Consider the following 21937-nt stretch of genomic DNA (forward strand, 5'->3'; position numbering starts at 1 on the left):
CTTCTTTAAATGTTTTTTTTTTTATTATTTTATTTATTTTTTATTTCTTCTTTAAATGTTTGACAGAATTCGCAAATGAAGACCAGGCCCTGGGCTTTTCTTTGTTGGGAAATTTTTGATTACTGATTCAATCTCCTTACTCATGATTGGTCTGTTCAGATTTTCTATTTCTTCATGACCCAGTCTTGATAGATTGTATTTTGGGGAATTTATCGACTTTTTCTAGGCTATCCAATTTGTTGGTATATAGTTATTCATAGTTGTCTTATGATCCTCTGTATTTCTCTAAGTTGTAATGTCTCTTCTTTCACTTATAATTTTGAGTCTTCTTTTTTCTTAGTCTAGCTAAAGGTATGTCGATTTTATTCATCTTTTCAAAAGCCAACTCTTAGGTCTGTTGATCTTTTCTATTGTTTTTCTAGTCTTTATTTCACTTATTTCTGCTTTGATCTTTATTATTTTCTTCCTTTTGCTAACTTTGGGTTTAGTTTGTTCTTCTTTGTCTAGTTCCTCAAGGTGTAAAGTTATTTGAGATCTTTCTTTTTCCTTAATGTACTGGTATTTATCACTATAAATTCCCATCTTAGAACTGCTTTTGCTGAATCCCATAAGTTTTGGAATGTTGTGTTTCCACTTTCATTTGTCTCAAATTTTTTATTTCTCTTTTGATTTCTTCTTTGATCCATTGGTTGTTTAGGAGTGTGTTGTTTACTTGCCTCATATTTGTGAATTTTCCAATTTTTCTCATTGAATTTTAGAGTTATATCATTGTGGTTCAAAAAGATACTTGATGCAGTTTCAATCTTCTTAAATTCGTCAAGACTTGTTTTGTAGCCTAACATATGATCTTTACTGGGCAATGTTTCATGTGCACTTGAAAAGAATGTGCATTCTTATGCTGATGGATCAGATATTTTATAGATGACTCTTAGATCCATTTGGTCTAAAGTGCAGTATAAGTTTGCTATTTCCTTATTGATTGTCTGATTGATCTGTTCATTGTTGAAAGTGGGGTATTAAAATCTGCTACAATTGTTGTACTGCAATCTATTTTCCTCTTCATTTCTGTTAATATTTGCTTTATATATTTAGGCAGTCTGATGTTGGGTGCATATATATTTATAATTGTTATATCATCTTGATGAACTGACCCCCTTTATCAATATATAATGACCTTTTTTCTCTTGTGACAGTTTTTGACTATATAGTCTGTTTTATCTAAGGATAGCCACCCCTATCTCTTTTGGTTACCATTTGCAAAGACTATTTTTTCTAACCCTTCGCATTCAGCCCATGTATGTCCTTAAAGCTAAAGTGAGTCCTTGTAAGTAGAATACAGATGAATCTTTTTTATCTATTGAGCCATTCTTTTGATTGGAGAAATTAGTCATTACATTTAAATATTGATATGCAAGGACTCACTACTGACATCTTAATGTTTTCTGTTTGTAGTTCCTTTGTTACATTCTTCCTATTTTGCTGTCTTCCTTTGTGATTTAATGACTTGTCTGTAGGGGTATGCTTCGATTCCTTTATCTTTTGTGTATCTACTGTCTTATAACTGTATCTGTCTATTTTAAGCTGATAATAACCACATATAAAAACTCTATACTTTAACTTTGCCCCCCCCTATTTTATGTTATTGATGTCACAATTTACATATTTTATATATCATTTATCTATTAACAAGTTACAATTATACTTACTTTTAATACTTTTGTCTTTTAACTTTTATACTGGAATTGAAAGTGATTTATGCACCATCATTATAGCATTATTCTGAATTTAACTATGTAATTATGAATGTAATTATTTTATAGTGAGCTTTATACTTTCATATGTTTTCATGTTGTTAGAGTCCTTTTGTTTCAACTTGAAGAACTCCCTTCAGCATTTCTTGTAAAGTAGGTCTAGTGGTAAGGAACTCCCACAGGAAAACCTTTCTCTCACCTTCATTTCTGAAAGATGGCCTTTCCTGGTATAGTATTTGTGGTTGGCAGGGATTTTTTTTCTTTCAGCATTTTGAATATTCCCCGCTGGCCTGGAAGGTTTCTGGTGATCAGTTTTCTCTTGCTGCTTTCAAAATTCTCCTTGACTTTTGGGAATTTGATTATAATGTGACTCAGTGAAGATCTTTCTTTAAAAAGAGGGCCTTGTTCTGATGCCCAGGCTGGAGTGCAGTGGCACAATCATAGCTCACTGTAACCTTGAATTCCTGGGCTCAAGCAATCCTCCCACCTCAGCCTCCCAAGCAGCTAGAACTACAGACATGTGCCACCATACCTGGCTAATTTTTAAAAATTGTTTTGTAGACCAGGGTCTCACTATATTGCCCAGCCTGGTCTTGAACTCCTGGCCTCAGGCAATCCCCCCCTCAGCCTCTCAAAGCACTGGTATTACAGGCATGAGACACTGTACCTGGCCAAGATCACTTTATATTTAATCTATTTGGGGGTTTTCTGGACTTCATGGATCTGGATGTTCACTCAGGTCTCCAGATTTGAGATATTTTCTGTCATTATTTTTTAAATAAGCTTTCTTCCCCTTTCTCTTTTTCTGCTCCTTCTGGAAAGAGAGCCATAATGCATTTATTGATTCACTTGATGGTGTCCCATACCTCCTATATGTCATTCTCACTCTTTTCTATTCTTTTTTGTTTTTGTTCCTCTGACTAGGTAATTTCAAATGACCTGTTGTTGTGCTAATTCTTTCTTCATAAAGTTTGCTGTTGAAGTTCTCTATAGAATTTTTCAGTTCAGTCACTATGTTCTTCAGCTCCAGAAATTCCATTTGGCTATTTTTAAAGGTTTGCCTTTGTTGAACTTCTCATGTTGTTCGTGTATTGTTTTCCTGATTTTGTTTAGCTGTCTATCTGTGTTCTCTTGTAACTCATTGAACTTCTTTTAAGATAATTATTTTAATTTGTTTACCTGTCAGTTTATAATATCCATTTCTTTATGACTGATTACTGGTATTTCATTTTATTTCTTTGGTGGTGTCATGTTTCCCTGATTATTCATGATCTTTGTGGCCTAGTGTTAGCATCTGCACATTTGAAGAAGTAGGCACTTGAAGGTTTTACAGACTTGGCAGGGAAAGCCCTTCACCAGTCAGCCTGTCCTGAAATTCTGGCAGGTGGGTTTGCTGCTGGAGTTCTCAGGTAGGCTTGCCTGGAGCCTGGGTCCACTGGGGCAGGCCCAGAGCTTGAGTTTGCTGGGCTGGGCCTAGACTCTGTGTTTATGGGAGCCAGCCTAGTTCCAGGGTCTGCTGGGGTAAGTCTGTTGACTGGGCACACAGAGAAGGCATGGAGCTTGTGTTCACAGGAGCCAGCATGAATCCTGGGTCCATGAGGGTTGACCTAGTGCTGTGTTGGGCCTTGGGCTTAGAAACCTGGGTAAACAGGGGCAGGCCTGGAGCCTGAGTCAGACAGGGGTAGGCCTGGGTCCTAAGGGATGGTCTTAGAACCTGGATCCACCAAGATGAGTCTGGAGGCTGGGTCTGCTGAGGTGGGCCTGGGTCCTGGGTCCACTGGATCTTGAGACCATGGGGACTAGCCTAGTGCCTGAGGCCACAAGGGCTGGCCTAGAGATATAATAACTATACTATGTCTACATAAACTATCAATGCAAAGGGCATAATAAAGACATTTTTATACATGGTGTATTCATAGTTTCCCATTGCTACTGTAATAAATTACTACACACTTAGTGACTTAAAACAACACAAATTTATTCTCTTACAGTTCTGGAGGTCAGAAGTCTAAAATCAAAGTGTTGGCTGCATTCCTTCTGGAGGCTTCAGAGCAGAATCAGTTTGCTTGCCTTTCCCAGCTTCTAGTGGCTCCCCATATTCCTTAGAGTGTGGCCTCTTTCCTCCATCTTCAAAGTGCACCACTCCAACTTCTGGTTGATTCCACTATCATGTCTCCTTTTACAGACTTTGATCCTCTTTCCTCTCTCTTATAAGGACCTTTGAAATTAAATTGGGCCCACCCAAATAGTCCAGGATAATCTTCCCATCTCAAAATCCTTAATTTAATCACATCTGCAAAGATACTTTTACCATGGAAGGTAAATATATGCACAGATTCTAGTAATTAGTGCACGGACATCTTTGGAGGACCAGTATTCTGCTTAGTACATGTAGCCCAAAACTTACTTCCCATTGAACCTTTCTTCAGAAGCTACAGGAGTATATGCTCTACCAAAACCAGATAATAAGCTGATGTTAGCATAAAGTTACAACAAGATGATGTCAGAATCAGACAAAGAAATGAAAGAGCTTCAGAATTCAATAAACTCTTTTTATCATTATGAGTTTTGTGAATGGAAAAATATAAAAACACAGCAGTATTTCATCAAGTTCAAACAGTGTAAGCAGAAAATATATTAAGAGGCAAAGAAATGCAAAGTTCAGTCAAGTATTATAGCAGTAAAGATGGGGACTGAAGACACTTATGAGTGGAAAGAAGGTAATATATAAATTGAAGCTAAGGGCCTAGAATAGAGTCACCAACACAGCAGGTATGAATAGGGTTTAATGTGTCACCGTGTCACAAACAAGAATCTAGTTATCATTCTTGCTTATATCTTGGGATATTATGCAACCATAACCAGGTAAGACAGTAGCCCCCCAAACTGCCTGATATAACATAACTGTTTCCTTAATGGATAAATACCTTTTAACCTTGGGAATCTTTAGAAATTAACTACAGAAATGGAAACACAGAAACAAGATTGCTAAGGGTATTGGATAGCTTCACAAAGGAAGAAATACCACACTGTGCTTTCAGGTATGTGGAGCTAGTAAGTGTGTGCACATGCACACACTAGTGTTGGGAAAGGGCAGAGGAAAATGGAGGACTAGCGTCTGCTATGGCACAAAAAGAACTGTGCATTTAGGGTTCTGTAAATACCTCTATTGCGATAGCAACAAAGTGAAAGTGGAGGATGGACAGTAAGAAAACCAAATACCATCAACAGAGGGAAACAATGTAACATAGAGGTTAAATACCTAGGTTAGAAACTTGGCTCTGCCCTCACTATGCAAATCTCTTAAAACTTAGTAAAGCCTCAATTAATTTATAAAATGTGAATATAATAGTACCTACCACATGCATTTATTTTGAGAATGAAATGAAAATAGTTTTGGGGACTCCTAGTGGAACAGTCAGAGGCAACAAAGAGTAAAGTTACCCATAAGTAACATTTCTTCAAAGCATATCTTCCTGATTCCTATTTTTTTTTTTTTTTGGCTCAGACTGACAGTGCTAATACAACTTTCTGTGATGATGAAAATGTTCTAAACCTGCACTGTACACTACGTAGTTGCTAGCCACATGTAGCTATTCAGCAATTGAAATGTGGCTGATGTGACTAAGGAACTAAATTTTTAAAAATAACATTTTATTGAGATATAATTCATATATCATAAAGTTCATCCTTTTAAAGTATACAATCTAATGGCTTTTAGTATACTCACAAAGTTATGCCTCAATCAGAGAGAACTAATTCCAGAACATTTTTATGACCTCAAAAAAAATCCTATACCTACTAGCAGTTACTCCCCATCCTCTTCTCCCCCTAGCCACCGGTAACCACTAATGTGGTTTCTGTCTCAACAGACTTCCCTATTCTGGTCATTTCTTATAAGTAAAATCATACAATATGTGGTCTTTTGTGTTTGGCTTCTTTCACTTAGCATAATGTAAAGTTAATTCATGTACTTAAATTCTTTTACAGCTGAATAATATTCCATTGTGTGCTACTACCACATTTTGTTTATCCATTCATCCTTTGACGGACATTGGAGTTGTTTCCACCTTTTGGCTATTATGAAATGCTGCTATGAACATTCATGTATAAGATTTTGTGTAAATATATGTTTTCAATTCTCTTAGGCATATATTAATACCTAAGAGCAGAATTGCTGGTCACATGGAAACTCTTAACTTTTTGAGGAATTGCCAGTGTGTTTTCCATAGTGGCTGCAACATTTTACATTCCCACCAGCAATGTACGAGGGATCTAATTTTTCTACATCTTTGCCTACATTTGTTACTGTCCAATCATCCTAGAGTGTGTGTGAAGTGATACCTCATTATGATTCTGATTTGTGCTTCCCAAATGACTTGATGTTCAGAACCTTTTTATGTGTTTATCAGCCATTGGTAAATCTTCTTTGGAGGAATGTCTGTTCAATAAATTATTTATTTTATTTAATTTTAATTAACCTGAAATAGCCACATCTCACTAGTGGCTACAGTATCAGACAGATGTCAGGATTCATTTGGCCCCTTACTTTTGCTCAAAGTTGAGTGAGACTGGCTAGGTGACTGAAGGCCAAGCCCAGCCTCATGATTCAACCTGGATGCTTCAGAAGGACTATGAGTGAGCCAGTAAGGAGAGAGGAAAGGGGAATCAGTGTAACATTTGGAAGGATGAGGTGCCTGGCACAGAGCCTGGCACTTAGGAAGCTCTCAAAAATTACTATTGACAATGAAAACAATTCATGTGTATTTAGCACATGCAAGGCTATAAGGATTTCATAGTCATCATCTCTTTTAACTTTTACAACAATCCTATCAGGTAGATTCTACTAGTAGATTCTCCAGTAGATTCTACTGTCTCCATCTTATAAGTGAGGAAATAATTTTGGATCCAGTAAGCCAGTTATTAATAATTTTACTCACTACAAAATTCTCTATTCTATTTCAACCTTAGAAACTTCTTTTCTTCATCTGGTTTAATTACATAATAGCAGTGATCTTACAGATCTCAATTGGGGAAACTAAGTGTTATTCAGGATTCCACTACTATGTTCAGTGTACACTATACATTTCTAAGCCTACTAACCTATCTCAAAGAAACATTATGAGAATTATTAGATGGTTTTGAAGCAGTAAAATACTACTTAGCACTAAAAGAAAATATGAACACCTAACTTTGTGCATTATGGGCTATAAATTTTATCTTCTCTAATGTATTCAGCCATTTCCTCCCCTTCTTTGAATTGGTTCAGCTACATACTGAACATTTACTATGTACCAGACACTATCCTAGGTTGTAGAGATATAGCAATGACTATGATAGCCAAGAATTCTGATCTAATGAAGCTCAAAATATATATTAAAGTAATATATGGTTTTTCAAGTACACAAGTTCCAATAAGTTCATGTCATATGGAGGCCTTGTTGTACTATCTATTTCATAATGAACCTTATCCAATACTGCAGCATAAGCACCCTTAAATAACACTTTCTGTCTACTAAGAAATTTTGAATCTGAACATTATAGCCTTTAAAATGGCTCAAAATCCACAGATTTGGCAGAACTTGTCTACAGCAGTTGCTACTCTGGAAGTAGCATCTAGCTCCCAAACACAGACAGCTGCCAAGGAACCAAGGGGAATTATTAAAGCTTACCTCTAATTCCGTGGGGCTGTCCCAGATACCTAGGCACACGAGGGGAGGATAACACAGAAAAAGTTACCAGAGCATTTCTTTTGTATAAAGTGTGGCATGATTTCCCAAGCTTTCATCATCACCTATCCCTGATCCCTATTTCAGGTAGATAAAATAGAAATGATAAGGTTGCTCAGATGATTCGTGTGGGTAGCTATCAGGCTGGCTGGGACAATAACACTGCTCTCTTTCAAAGAGTTCACATTTTATTCACCAGTATAAATAATAATTTAATTTTTAAAACATTGCATTTTTAACATTATGTTGCAGAAAACAGTAAAGCCCAAATTCTCCTGTAGATAGGCTGCTTTTGGCAATAGCCCTAAGTAACCACACTCTGAAGGCTGGTCTCTGCCTGACCCTCTTTCATAGTACCTCGCCTCTGGGATGAGTAAACAGGGCAGAAGGTAAGAATTAAGTTGATTGAGAAAGCCTAAATGAAATGTCTAACTCAATCATTTCCAGTCACAAACGCACTCACTATTTCCTGTGTCTTACCCAGCATTCCCTACTAAAGTATTCAACACAGATTTACTGAAAGAAATCATGGGCCAAACAAACTCACCAGCAATATAGCTCAGTATCATTTGGCCAAGTCATGCTTCCTGATTTAAAACATCAGTCATGTAAGAAAAAATACAACCATGGAATCACAACTGCAAAAACAACACTTTTACTTGTTCTCATTACTAGAGCCAATGGAGATTATGAGGAGGGCTTTCTTTCAAAAGCCATTACACTTCCTTCAGTGGTAAGGGTAGTAAGAAAGATTCCAAATGCATGAATAAGAACAATAGTAAAATTCAGTTCCTATATTTTATACAAAGCTGACCAGCAGTCACTTTAACAGCTGAGAGCAAGTACAAAGGAAAATCCCAAGTGCAATATGACATTCCAACTACAGATAGAAATAGCCACCCTTGGTTGGATGTAGAAGACTAACAAAAACTCTCCTAGTAAACATTCTAAGATTGCCCACCATACTCGGTATCTATGTGCTTACAAACATTCTGGGGAAGTACAATTGAATACCACACTCCAGGACAGGTATAACAATTTTCCAGCTGGGATGGCACTATTTCAATGGCTTAGACCACAACAAACAACTCATATTAATTCCTAAACTTAGCTGCCACAAGCTTCCCTATTCTCTTAGGGAAGTAAAAAGGCAGTAAGAATTGGGAGAAATGAAGATTATACCAGATGATTAAATTAGATTACACTGGAGTACAGAAAAACCGAGGACATACCAGCGCAGAATCAGTGAGGAAAGGTCACAGGATTGTTAAACAGGCTAGCTACTGCTATTACCAAACAGAAAAGGAAAGGGCACAGTAGTATATTATTTTCATTCACAAGTCTCCAGTCACTGAGTTAATAATTTGATATCAGAGAGAAGAATGGGTCTGTAGAAACAGGAGGGTCAGGTATAAAGGCAAACACAAGTGTTCACCTAATGATTTTAGCTGTTCACAGTTCAGAATTGTGGGCAAGAAAACACCACCAAGGCTTCATCTTGAGCAGGGATCAGCAAGCTTCTTGTGTAAAGGGCCAGATGATAAATAGCTGAGGCTTTGTGGGCCATACGGTCTCTGTTGCAACTACTCAACTCTGCCCTGTAGCATGAAAGCAACTATAGACAATACTTAAACAAATGAGCATGGCTGTGTTCCAAATAACTATTTACAAAAACAGGCAGTGGGCCTATTTGGCTCATGGGCCAGTTTCCTGATCTAGGGTTCTAAGCTCGTGGTTCTCAAACTTTAGTGTGCCTCAGAATTCCCTTGGAGGGCTTGTTAAAACAGAGACAGCTGAGCCCCATCCCCAGAGCTTCTGATCCTGTAAGGCCAGGGTGGGGCTCAAGAATCTGCTTTTCTAACAAGTTCCCAGATGCTGCTGCTGCTGCTGCTGCTGCTGCTGCTGCTGCTGCTGCTGCTGTTGCTGTTGCTTAGGAAAAGATACACACTTTGAGAATCACTAATCCAGACCTTACTGATTAAATAGGATGTTCAACATTTCAAGTAACTGTCAAAGTTCCATTTGTTTGGCCACAAACCTTTGTCACTTGTAGTAAGTTCCAAACATCAAAGCTCAAACAAAATTAAATAATTTAAAGAGAAGCTGGGAAAAACACTAGTCCAGACTTTTTCTTCACTTTGATGTCAGTGTAAATTCATCACTGCCACATTAGTAAAATAAATATAATTCATCCTCAAATCTCTTTATTTAACATTTTCACCTAACATATTCTAAGTCCTATAGACAGTTGAGAAGTATTAAAGTCTATAAACCAAACAAGAAAATAAAATCAGTTTTAAAGACAAATGTAAATGATTCCTGCAAAATCCAAGAAAATTCAGCAAAGCCCATTTCTAATTTGAAGTGCTTCATTTCAATAAAATCAAAATAATAATACATACATTACTCCAATTACCCTGATTTGATTAATTCACATTGTATGCCTACATCAAAACATCACATGTAGCCTATAAAGATACACAATTGCTATATAACCATAATTAAAAATTTTCTAAAAATTTAAAAATAATATATGTAAGGTAGTTTAAGACTTTTTAAGAATTATGTCATTTTATGCTCATAGGAATCCCATGAGGTAGATAATATACCGATTACTAGCCTTCTTTTATAAAATGAAGAAACTGAAGACAACAAACCAAATGGTGATGTCACACAAATTATTTAAAATTTTTCCTTAAAATATCTTTTCTCCTAATAAATCTTAAATTGCATTTTTCAAATCCAACTTAAAAACACATATCTTTTTAGGACTACGTCTATGAATGTATCTTCATAGGAAAAAACATCATTCTAATAAGATCTTCAAGTCCATATTCCTATTTGTGGGCCGAATTCTAAAGCCACCGTACAAGTCTAAGACTGAACTTTAATCAGATGGTAATATAAAGCCCACTCTACCATTAGTGCAAGTGGGTCATAGATTATGGAAGTGTAGTGATCCAGCAGTATAATAGAAACATTCAGCAATGGGAGAAATATTAATGTAGATAATCCAAAAAGTAGAGCAGCAAGCCTAGAATGCTCCCTCTCTCCAGATTTCCAGGCTATTTATGCTATAATGATAATGAAAGTATTTTCATCTGAATAGATATTTACACAGATCATTTTCATATCCATAAGAGAAAGATGTTTTTTTCTTTAAAAAAGCATTGCCCATAATATGTATGGTTGGTAGAAGTTTTTTCCATTATTAGCATACTTTTAAAAATATTATATGTTGATTATATGAGATAATTACATTCTCACTCTAATCTGTGATCTGGATATTCTAGTAACAATTTTTTAAAATTTATATGAAATATAAAGGAAGTCCCTAGTGAAAGCAGCTTCTTGCTTGTTTTACAAGTATCTAATTATTTTACAAGTCATTAAATTAAAGAAAAAAATTATTTGTTTAAAAGATAATCTCAAATTCAACACCACATTATATTGGTGGAACAAAAACCCGGTTAAGAAAATATTAAGCCTAAGAAAAGGACCAGTAGAGACTCTATATAAATAAAGGCTGACTATTCTGCTTTTGACTTAATGGTTCAGATGGAAGTCAGCAAAAACTTCTAATCTAAATAATGCAATATAAATAATACTGTCCAAGGATTATGATAGGAAAAGATGCCTTATACTATCCTCTGAAACCAACCTAAGAAGTATTTACATAGAAGTGGTCTAAATAGACCAACCATTCAGTTCCAATACAATCATTCTTACATTTGATGACGTAACATGACCTAGTAGATGAAATGCTGTTCTGTGGATTTAGGTAATTTAGATTTAGTGCTCAATCATATCAGAGACTACAACTTTAGAATCTTTCTACCTCATTTTGCTCAAAGGTAAGATGTAGAAATTGCTGTCATAATAAAATTTGGGAAAGTTACATAAAAGAACACTATAATATTAATAAATCCTATATATGGTTGTTTCTTAAATACATATTCTGGAATTTTTCTTTTCTTAGTTCTGAAATTTCACATTATGAACAATTAATTAATCTGTCAAATGTCCGAATGCAAAGGCGAGAGGTATAATACAAAATTCCCTCTTTTAACATAACCTTTGGAGCTTTTCACATCTCAAAATTATGATTTAGAACAGACTTGCAAACTAATTATGAAAATCTATACAAAGACTACTATCTTTCCTGTGTACATAGAGGCAATGACAGTTTTTTTTAAGACACAAGGCATTCAAATATATTTTTAAACTTTAAGATTTCTTTAATTTTTCCCTACCTGTATTCCTCTACTCCTTTTTATAAATGAGGAAACAGGTCTAAAAGATTAAATGAGTTATCGAGGGGTAGACTGACAAACCATTCAAGCCTCACCTCCTTTGTAAAGATTTCCCCAACTTCCTTCTCCTAATAGGTGGTCACACAAGTCTCTGGATTTCTCACTTAGCATACTGGATCATTCAACAGCTACTGACCAGAGTACTTACTATATGTGGGTTACCAGGTTATGCAGAAGATACAGGCAGCGAACAAGTCAGTTGAACTCACTGAGGCTAGAGAGCTCAAGTCTTTGGTGAATAATAATGATAATGGCAATTAAAATAATGACAACCTTTAGATATTTTATATAGACCATGTTATTCAGTCCTCATAATAACCCTGCAAGGTATATACTGTCACCCTTATTTTTCCAGATAAAGAAACTGAGGCTCAGAGAGGTTAACTAACTTGCCCAGGGCTGCACAGGTAGAAATGAATGAATAAATGAACAAACGAATAAAAGTTAGCACCACTAACAATTTTACATACGTGGTAGAAAAGAATGTTCATTTCACCATATTATTTATATAATAGAGCCTGTGTTTAGCACTGAGAGAATGCACATTTGGAAATTGTTGAAACTTATGCACATAAGTGCCAAAAGTAATTTGAGTATCTTAGAGACATTCTAGAAATAAAAAATACTTATGCTGCACTTTGCAATCACTAATCCATGCAAATGGCTTGTGAAGCAGCTATCATTCTTTCTATAAGTAAGGAGAAAATGGCCACACTGTACCCAAAGGTTACCAGATCAGATCTTAAGGGCTACCTTACAAGCCACAAAGCAATGGTGATCCATATGTTTAGTAGAAATTACATAGCAAGGGTAAGCAGAAAGGCTGAAAATCTATGTTTCCTAAAAACACAAATTAGAGTCTATAAAATAGTAGTAGTAAAATGGTAATCTGCACACCATAGCAGGGCTAGAGGCCCCTGTAGTTAATATCATGACATTTAATAAAAGATTAAAATCTGCATATTTAAATGGTAATACAGTATACTTCCATCCTAAATTTAAATATACCAAAATACTCTATACTCAGTGTTAAAAGTCTGAAATACAGACTCAACATAGTATATTTTGGACATTAAACTATACCAAAGACGGGGCAGGGGAGAGAACAATCATCATTCCTATCTACAAATGATTCAAAGACTCAAAACAATGGTTACAAAGCCAAAAAAAAGAAAAAGTGTGTTAAAAGAAGTCAAAACGATCAAAAAATAAAAAGAACATGCAACAACCCTGTAATAGGAATAAGAGAAGCTGAAGTGAAATAACGTGCACTTACAGATACCAAAAAATTGGCTTAAGTGCAATAAAGCAATCATTTCTTATTGTGAATGGATGTGGATAACTGAAAAAGCCAGCGAACAAATTTAGTTAGGGGGTGGAGGGAGGAGAGATGTGAAAAGGGAGGAGAGTACTACACTCATCCAACATGGACAAAAACCCTTGAGGCAAGAAAGAATTACATTTCCTATAATGGAAGGATTTAAGAAAATAACAATGGTGACAAATACCAAGGAATTAAACTAAATTTAAAGTATCTAAAATTTACTTTGTCACTTCATGAAAGGCTTCTCTTTAATTGACAGTCATGCATAAGCTCAGGAATGAAAAGGACCTAATCTTAGGAAAACCAAACAATTTTACCTAAAAGCCAGCCATCAGAATCTGCAAAACACAATTACAGTGAAAAAGAAATCTACTTTTTTTTACCTTAAATATGTTAGTTTTGAGATGGATTCACAGAGAGATAGTATAAAATTATCAACATCCACAAAAAAGAAGCCATACCTAGCTTTTCAGACATATCATGAACTGAATATTAAACATCATATTCATTTTGATAGGTGCTTTAAATGGCCTCTCTGTTACAGCCACGCCTTTTCTTGGTCCTCAATGAGAATGTATTGGCATTTTACATTATTGATCCTCCCCCTACTTTGAGACTTCTGCACTATCCAGCTATCCTGATTTTTCTAACTCTGTGAGTTATACTCCCAGTTCAGTCAACTCCCAAGAACTCATTAACTCATAGTTTCACTTCTACACAGATGACTCCCAAATCTTCACTGTCATTCCATAACTCATCCAAATTCCAGTCTAGCATTTCCAGCAATGTCCAGTTAGAAATGACGTGCACTCAATCCAGAACCAAAGTAACAATTCATATCATGAAATACTGGGTGGCAGCTGAACAGGAAAGAGAGACAGATACACTGATGGATATGGAAAGATCATCAGATATTCTATTTTTAAATGGAAAATGAATATTTTAGCATAGTGTACAAATATGATCTGATCTTATTTTTTTAAGACAAAAGCATCCCGAAAGATGTGCAAGAAACTGAACACTAGTTACCTCTGGAGAATGGGTATATGGTTGGTGGAAGAATGGAGAGAGACTCACTATTTACCTTTGTACCATCTATATTTTTTAATTTACTATGTGCATCACTACTTTTATAATTTACTTTATAAAAACTAGTTAATAAAGTAATGCAAAATTATTAAATCTCAAATTGGAAATACACATTAACTTCAAGTCAAACCACCTTCAGAAAAGAAATCTTCCCAGGGTAGAAAGTCAAAGAGACTCTCCTTATACTGACTTGGGCTTTACAACCAATAATACCATAGTGGCCCCAGGACAGAATGAAAAGAATGCAGGTTCTGTAGCATCTTGAACACTGTAGTATAAATCCAGAGCCACATTTGGTGGTTCTAGAATCCTCACTGTCAGTTGCAACTAAAAAATAAAACGAAAAATGTGAAAGCAGCATATTTTATCAGCTTGTTGGCTGGGGTCAGGTACCTGCTCTGCAGCAGAAACTCAGTCTCTTGCTTATTTAGGTGTGCAGTACTGGCAGACAGCTGAGATACAGACTCAGCAGCTGCAGTTCAGTACACGGTTTTCAGAGTCAGAGAGAACAATTTCAGTATTTTTTAACACAGGATATAGGAATAACTACCCTATGGAAACCACCCCACCTCACCCCACCCCATCCCCAATAAACATCTCTATCTCTGAAACCTTATTACTTCTGGTTCGGCAAGTTAGGAGTAATTAATCAACTGTTCTGTCTATTGGGGCAAGGGAATTGGAAGGAAAAACTTGGTGAGTAAAAGGAGTAGAGAAAGCTCCAAAACAAATTATATTTTGGACAGATGGCCAAGATTTTATATTTCCATTGCTAAACAATACATAGATTTATCAGTTAGTTTGGTGACAAACGCTGGTATTTCATTAAAGAGAAAAAAACAAAAAGAAATAGATGAAAGAATGAATAGTATATGGAACCTCTACTAAAGAGGTAAAAAACTTAACTAGAAAGTCAAACAATTAAAATTTATAGGAAATAAACTCTGAAAATGAAGACATGAGTCTTTAAGGAAACCCAATGCAGTATTTTCACAACTGGAATCAGCAGGAGAATGCAACATGAAATGAATAGACTTTAGAACCAGGTAGAATTCTTGTGATCTTGGGCAAATTAACACCCCCTCCGAAACTCAGTGTTCTCTGTAAAATGGGTACAATTCATTAGATAATACATGCAATATGCCTAACATTAGACAGATACATGTCAATTTCCTTTGTAAAGTAAACATTAAGTTGTAAAAGATTTTTTTTTATTTTTAAGCAACCTTATGTTAAAGTTCCTTTAAACACAGTGCTCCTGCTACATTTAAAATGTGAAAACATTTACAAAAATGCAACAGTTCAAGAAAAATCTCAATTGAACAAGGTATACCTGTTTAATTTATTAAGTAGAGCTAAAACTGGAGATGGAAGAATTGTCAATTTTAAGGAAATATCCAGGAACACAATTTAAGGGATATTAGAGATATAGTTCATCAGGTGAAAACTATTACAGATACAAGGAAAAAAATGCAGGGAAGTAAACTGTATATGTCAAGTATATAGAAGCATGTTACAATAATAAAAATTAAGGGAGTCCACAGGAAGTATTTATGACGACAACTTCAAACAACACGCCCTAAAGCAATCTGTAAAAAGAGGACATGAAGTGACTCAGAGAAAGCTGTGCACATGCAGAAAAGCAACTCAGTAGCTCAGTCCCCCCACAATGGTCCCAGAAACAAACCCCATCATCAGGAATCAATATTGCTTCCCTACTCTCAATGAAGCCTGCCATTTGTAGGAATCCACATTCTATGTTTAACAGGTTTTTCCCTCTGTGGAAGTGCAGCTAAACTCCCATGGCTTGGATTCTTCCTGGGCTACTAACGATTTAGCTGGTGATTGTTTCTTTTACCTTGTTACATGGCTATCACTATGATCACTTCTTTGATGGAACATCTACCTCATTTCTGGAAAATTCTTGGTTCCTTCAGGTTCACGCTTAACCTTTTCCTAACATTAAAAACTAGTTTACCTGCAACCTCTAGTTAAAATTTCCAGGAAAGATTTTCCAACATGATGTAACATTTCCCCCGTGGTACTAGAAATCCAAATCACTGAGCCAATCAATATATGTGAAAGCCATAGTAATTAGCACAAATTGATAAAGGTGAATTTTTTGCTATGCTGAATTATATACTTTACATATTATTAATCCAGCATTTACATAAAGGCTTCATTTAACTCAATTCTTTGGCTAACAGCATTACTGGAACCACAAGTATGGAATTTAAAGTGTACAAGCAACTTAACCATACTCTTTTAATAGAGTGTATGTGCAAACACAATCCATACTAAACTGATACATTTCTTAATATTAAATCAAGCCATTATAGTAGAAAGCCATCATCAAGTGATATTGAAGCAATCCTTGTTCTGTGTTGTTCCAAGCATCAGACAATCACCATGTTAGCATTAGATGAGTGTCATAAATCAATGTGGATCTTAAAAGGCCCGAGAAATCAAAGCCAAACACAAGCTAAAACTAAATTCTTACACAAGGCTTAGAGACACAAATGCATAGAAGATAAAATTCACATTTTAGTCTTTTAGCTTCAACACCTTCCAGAAAATGCTTATTTTACTTATAAAAATTGTAAGCCTCTGAAAAGCTAGTCCCAAAATATCACATACGTAACCTAAGTTTTATACCAATGACTCTCAATCATAGCTGCACATTAGAATCACTTAGCTTTAAAAAAATACCAATGATCAGGACCCACTTTCAGAGATTCTGATTTCATTGCTCTGTCACAGGGCCCTGGCATTGATCTTTTTTAAAAGCTCCCCTGGTGATTCTAATATGCAGCCAGGTGGAGAACCACTACTTTAAACTAATGCAGCCTTTTGAGACAATAATTGCTCTGAGGTTGATAAACATGCTTTTTTGCCTTTTAATGAGATTTTATTAAAACTACTCAATGCATTCCATAGCTAATGAGCGACCCACTGCAGGCACTGTAACAGAAAGATGGAGAAAGATGTATAAGATACATTCCCTACCCTCAAGAAGCTCCCTGTTAGTTAGGTAGAGAGACCCATAAATAAATAAGTAACTGTAATTAAATCTAAGTTCTCTTGAGATGTAAGCAAATACAGCATGCCTCACAAACTTGCATGTCATCCTTGAACAGGGGTCATGCTGCATCATTCCAATTTTAGTATATGTCTTACCAGGGCAGGAAAGTCAGGAGTTACAGGTTACTAAATACCAGGGCAAATATTCAGCCAACACAAGGTAAAAATAGTGTGCATTCTGCTATTCCCTTTCACAGATACTGGTATACCAAGAAAGTAGGCATTTTTCTATGTTTTAATTTGGATGATATGTTTTAAATTTCCTTCATGTAATATTACTGATTTTACACTTATCTATAAAACTTCAAATCTGCAAAAGATACAGTAAATGATCATGACATAAAAATTAGTCATTAACCTGTATTTGCATAATGCCTTTCCTTTCCAGTAATTGCTACATTTGCTAAGATAAGAAGTTATAGGACTATGAAAAGGTCCCATTATTAGAGATTTGTTTCAGTCACTTGAAGGATGTTACATGGAAAATGTTATAGAAACACTAGGCATTCAAAGGAGTTTTCGCAAGATTTTCAAAAATAAGAAACACAGGGGAAATGAGTTTTAATTTTTTAAAAAGGAAATGGCATCCTCCCAATATTCATAATGAATCAGGTACATGTTCCCTCAAAGATAGCTTTAACAAGGGTAAAGGCTGCAGCCACTGGAAAGAAAACATATTCTAAATAATGATCTTATACTTTAAAATCTCAACTCTATAAGTTGTCTCAACCAAGGGGAAAAACACACTAAAGGGTCTAAATTAAACTGGAACTTTCATTTATGCTACCAAGTAAGGCCTGGCCCCTAGTACACAGTGGATGAATGAGTAGGTAGGAGGATAGGTAGGGGAGCGAGTGGGTGGTCAATTAGTCTTGAAAGGTGAAATCTATTTTAAAGTACCTTGGTAAAAATTTAAACCTATTAAGACCTAGCGGTGAAAACACCCTGTGATACTAATTTGGTATAAAAGAAAATCAAAATTCCATAGAACTTGGATAGAAATCAAAAAGGTTTTTAGTACAAGTGAACACCTTGAAGGCCTTTCCGTTTAAATCCAGAGTTGAACAAATTCTAAGTTAAGATGTGTGCTGTCAAGGTCCCTGCAAAAAAATCCCAGGCTAATTTCAATTTCCAGATCAATATATACTGAGACAATTTATCAGAGAAATCTTCAGCCTTTACGCAGGGTGAGGAAAACTATCATTAGATTCTTTAACAATAAGGCTACCTTGGATTCATTATTTCATGAAATGGCATTTTAGAAATAGCACTGACCAAGTCAGATTTTGTAGGTTATGAATGAGAGATTTCACAGTTAATAGTAGTTAAGGTAGCCATAGAGTACCTATTACCTCAAAATTAGCTTGCTTTCCCTCTTTATGCATCTCTAAAACAGAAGAAATGAATTTAATTCTACCAGGGATGTTTTCTGAAAATATTCTATCAATTGTAAGTCAGCAGAATACTGACTCTATTAATGTGATGCTGACCATTTCTTTTCGATATCCAAAGAGAGCATTATCATCACCCTTCCAGACCTTAAGGAATCAGAACTAGTTACCAAAATTGATTCAATGATGGCTATTTTCCGTCATCACAATATAATTAACATTTTAATCTCACGTTTTCCAATTATGACTTTGCTGGCTCATTTACATCAGCTATAAGTAAGATGTAACAAACATCATTCACCCACACATGTAGTCATTTGGAGGTTTTAGGGAAACACCTAATTTACCTTTACTGGGTACTCTTGAGAATGAAGAAATTTTTGATATATTTTTTTCTCTAGTACTGTGCTATTCACATGTGGCTATTGAGTACTTCAAATGTGGCTAGTCTGAGGAACTGAATTTAGAATTTTATTTAATTTTAATTAATTTAAATTTAAATTTAGAAAGAGATACTTGATTTAGTTATTGGGAAACTTTTAAGTATGTTTGGAACAACTTGGGTATGTAAATCTACTTTTGCAAATGCAAAATTTTATGAAACCTAAATACAGATTAAATATTTCTGATGAAAATTTCGCTTAGTGTCAGAATTGAGATGGGCTTTTATTGTAAAATACACATTGAATTTCAAGTATAAAAAAAGATGTAAAATATCTCATTAATACTTTTTATATTGATCACATGTTGAAATGATAACTTTGGATCTACTGCATTAAATATTTTATTAAAATTGATTGCATTTATTTGTTTTCAATCTTTTTTAATGTGGCTACTAGAAAATTTTAAATTACTGTATGTGGCACATTGTATCACATTATATACCTTTTGGACAGCGCTGCTCTAGAGCACTTCCACAACCACTTTTACCAGGACACATTTGGCTATCCTCTTACGAGACAGGCTGGTCATGTAACAATAGGGGCAAGGAGTAACATGTCCTCTCATCAACTGGGTCTGAGTAAAGTGTGTAGCAAGCTCTACCCACAATTTCACCATGTGAGACAACACTGTGATAATTCCTCAATATGGAAGAAAAAAATTAGTTATCAGCACTCAAATTGAAATTGAGTACTGCAGACAACTTAAAAGAGATAGAGCCACCTGCTCTAAGGTCTTGGTTTCATTTCCCAACTGCGGACCTTAAAATAGACAATAAAGCACCGCTTCCAAAAAAAGAGGTAAAATGTTTCAACGGTAGCTATCTAGCAATCCTTATTAAATAAGCAGAAATCGGTCTTAAATTTTATCTCTTCAACTTCTAAAGTCACAGAATACACGCTGTGCTAGGAAATCAACTTCAGATTGCCAGCATTTCCCTCACAAGCAAATTAGCAGGATTGTGCGCTTGGAATATTGTTTGACAAGAATGAAAAGGAAACTATTCAAAATAGATTTAAGGAATGGACAATTAGATGAGGAACTGCAGATTTAATTCTCAATCAGCACTGTGATTAATCTGATTCCCTGCTTTTCCCTAGCGTAATTATACAACACAGATGAAAGGATGAGCATTTGGACTGTCAGTTCTATATTCTAGACCAGCCCGGTGACTCAAAGCAGACGGCTCTACCACGCTAACCACCATCCCAACAACAGTCGAAGGGAGCCTCGAGCACTGATTGAACAGTCATTGCATAACGAGGCATTAAAAATTCGAATGCCCCCAACTCTTTCCACATTCGTCTACACCAGGAGGGAATTTGCTGAAACTGAACGCACCCCGTCTTCAATGACTCCCTCCAATCCGGGCATGGGGTGAACACAAAGGCATCTGTCTAATATCCTGCACAATAGACACACACCCCACAATTAAAAAGCCTGAACGCTCTTTCTCTCTTTCTCTCTCTCCATGCAAGCAAAGGAAATACAAGCTGCTCTTTTCATAAATGGTCTATGGTACACGAAAGGTAACAATAACCCCAACTGTTCCCAGGAAGCAACTAAAATCGGTTCTGCCACGTCCCTGTGCAACCGTCAGATAAAATGCAGCAGCCAGCCCCACGCCTTACAGGGTGGCCAACCTCTGCTCGTTGGCCTCAATGGATCGCAGAGAACCCCCCTAGGACCCCAGGAGATCCAGGTACACGTCTATAAATACTACAGGGTGAGGAGGACCAAGGAGGCTGAGGGGAGGGAGGAAGGGAGGGCAGGGGGCAGGCCCGGAGCGGGTGCGGGAGGACCCGGGCATCACTGAATTGCATTTTTCCACACTCCCGCTCCCTCGCGTGGAGACTCACTTGCCGATCACCTCGCACAGCTCGTACACATCCTCGAAGAGCACGTCGTCGTCGGCCATGGTCCGGAGGGGACAGTGGCCGCAGTGTGGAGGGCTCCGAAAACGGGGGTGGGGGCGCCCAAGAGCTCAGTGCCCAGCCCCGGGCTCGTCTCCTCCCCTGGGGACCCGCGAGCCCTCGGTGCTGAGGACTCTCGAGTGGGGCCGCGAGGCCCAGAGACTGCAGCGCCTTCCTCTGCTGGCGACCGCCCCGGCGCGGGCGGCGGGGCCGGGGCGCGAGAGCGAGGGCGGCCCGGGCCCGGCGCCGCCCGCCCGCCCGCTGCTCCTCGCGCTGCTCGGGCCGCTCTGCCCGGCGTGCGGATCCTCGGGGACCGCTCGGCGTCGCGCTCTCCGCTCGTCAGCCCGCGCGGGCCGCGAGGCCGCGACCGCTCCCTCTGTCCGAGGCTGGCTCTGGCGCGGCGCGGGGCAACTCGGGCTACAGGGGGGGCCGCGGCAGGACCATGGAGGGAAGATCGCCTCTGAGGGAGGTGGCGGCGGCAGATCGGCGCTGGGGACCAGGAGGCGGCGGCAGAGACGCTCCCTCCTCCTTCTCCTCCTCCCGCCGCCGCCGCCGCCGCCCGCCCGGGAGTGGGAGGAGGCTTCGCGGGACTAGCGCTCTGTGCGGGCGAAAGCCGCGGCCACCGCCTTCTGCTCCTCCCCTCCGCCTCAGCAGCGGACCGGCTTGTGAGCCCCGCGCACCCGCCTCGCGCATACACGCCCTCCTCCCCCTTCGGCTGTGGGGCTTCCAGAACCACAGGCCCCGCCCACTCCAGCCCGTCGGGAGGCGGTGGCCCAGGGAAAGAGAATTGAGTTGAATGGCGCATGCGCACGGCGCCAGCCGCGTCACCGCGAGCGGGAGGGCGCCGGGATCCTAGAGGGTGCTGGAGGTTGGCAAGTGGGTCGTGCAGGCTGCAGCTGCGGAGG

At 37.6% G+C, this 21937-nt stretch overlaps 1 protein-coding gene and 1 pseudogene across 11 annotated transcripts in view; both read right to left on the reverse strand.

Moving 5' to 3' along the window:
• CASK (calcium/calmodulin dependent serine protein kinase) overlaps positions 1–21693 on the reverse strand; it is a 381055-nt gene extending 359362 nt beyond the window's left edge. For 7 of the 11 annotated variants that reach the window (XM_075999330.1, XM_012781844.2, XM_012781842.2 and 4 more), the window contains exon 1: positions 20979–21693. In XM_075999330.1, the coding sequence (XP_075855445.1) occupies positions 20979–21037 (59 nt within the window). In that variant the 5' untranslated portion in view covers positions 21038–21693. The remainder of the gene's footprint in view (positions 1–20978) is intronic. The other 4 variants (XM_012781845.2, XM_012781848.2, XM_012781847.2 and 1 more) reach the window with 2 other exon arrangements.
• Positions 17299–17398, reverse strand: LOC142866092 (uncharacterized; annotated as a pseudogene).
• Positions 21694–21937: the final 244 nt, after the last annotated feature.

Source organism: Microcebus murinus, chromosome X, assembly GCF_040939455.1.
Source record: "Microcebus murinus isolate Inina chromosome X, M.murinus_Inina_mat1.0, whole genome shotgun sequence".
NCBI lineage: Eukaryota > Metazoa > Chordata > Mammalia > Primates > Cheirogaleidae > Microcebus > Microcebus murinus.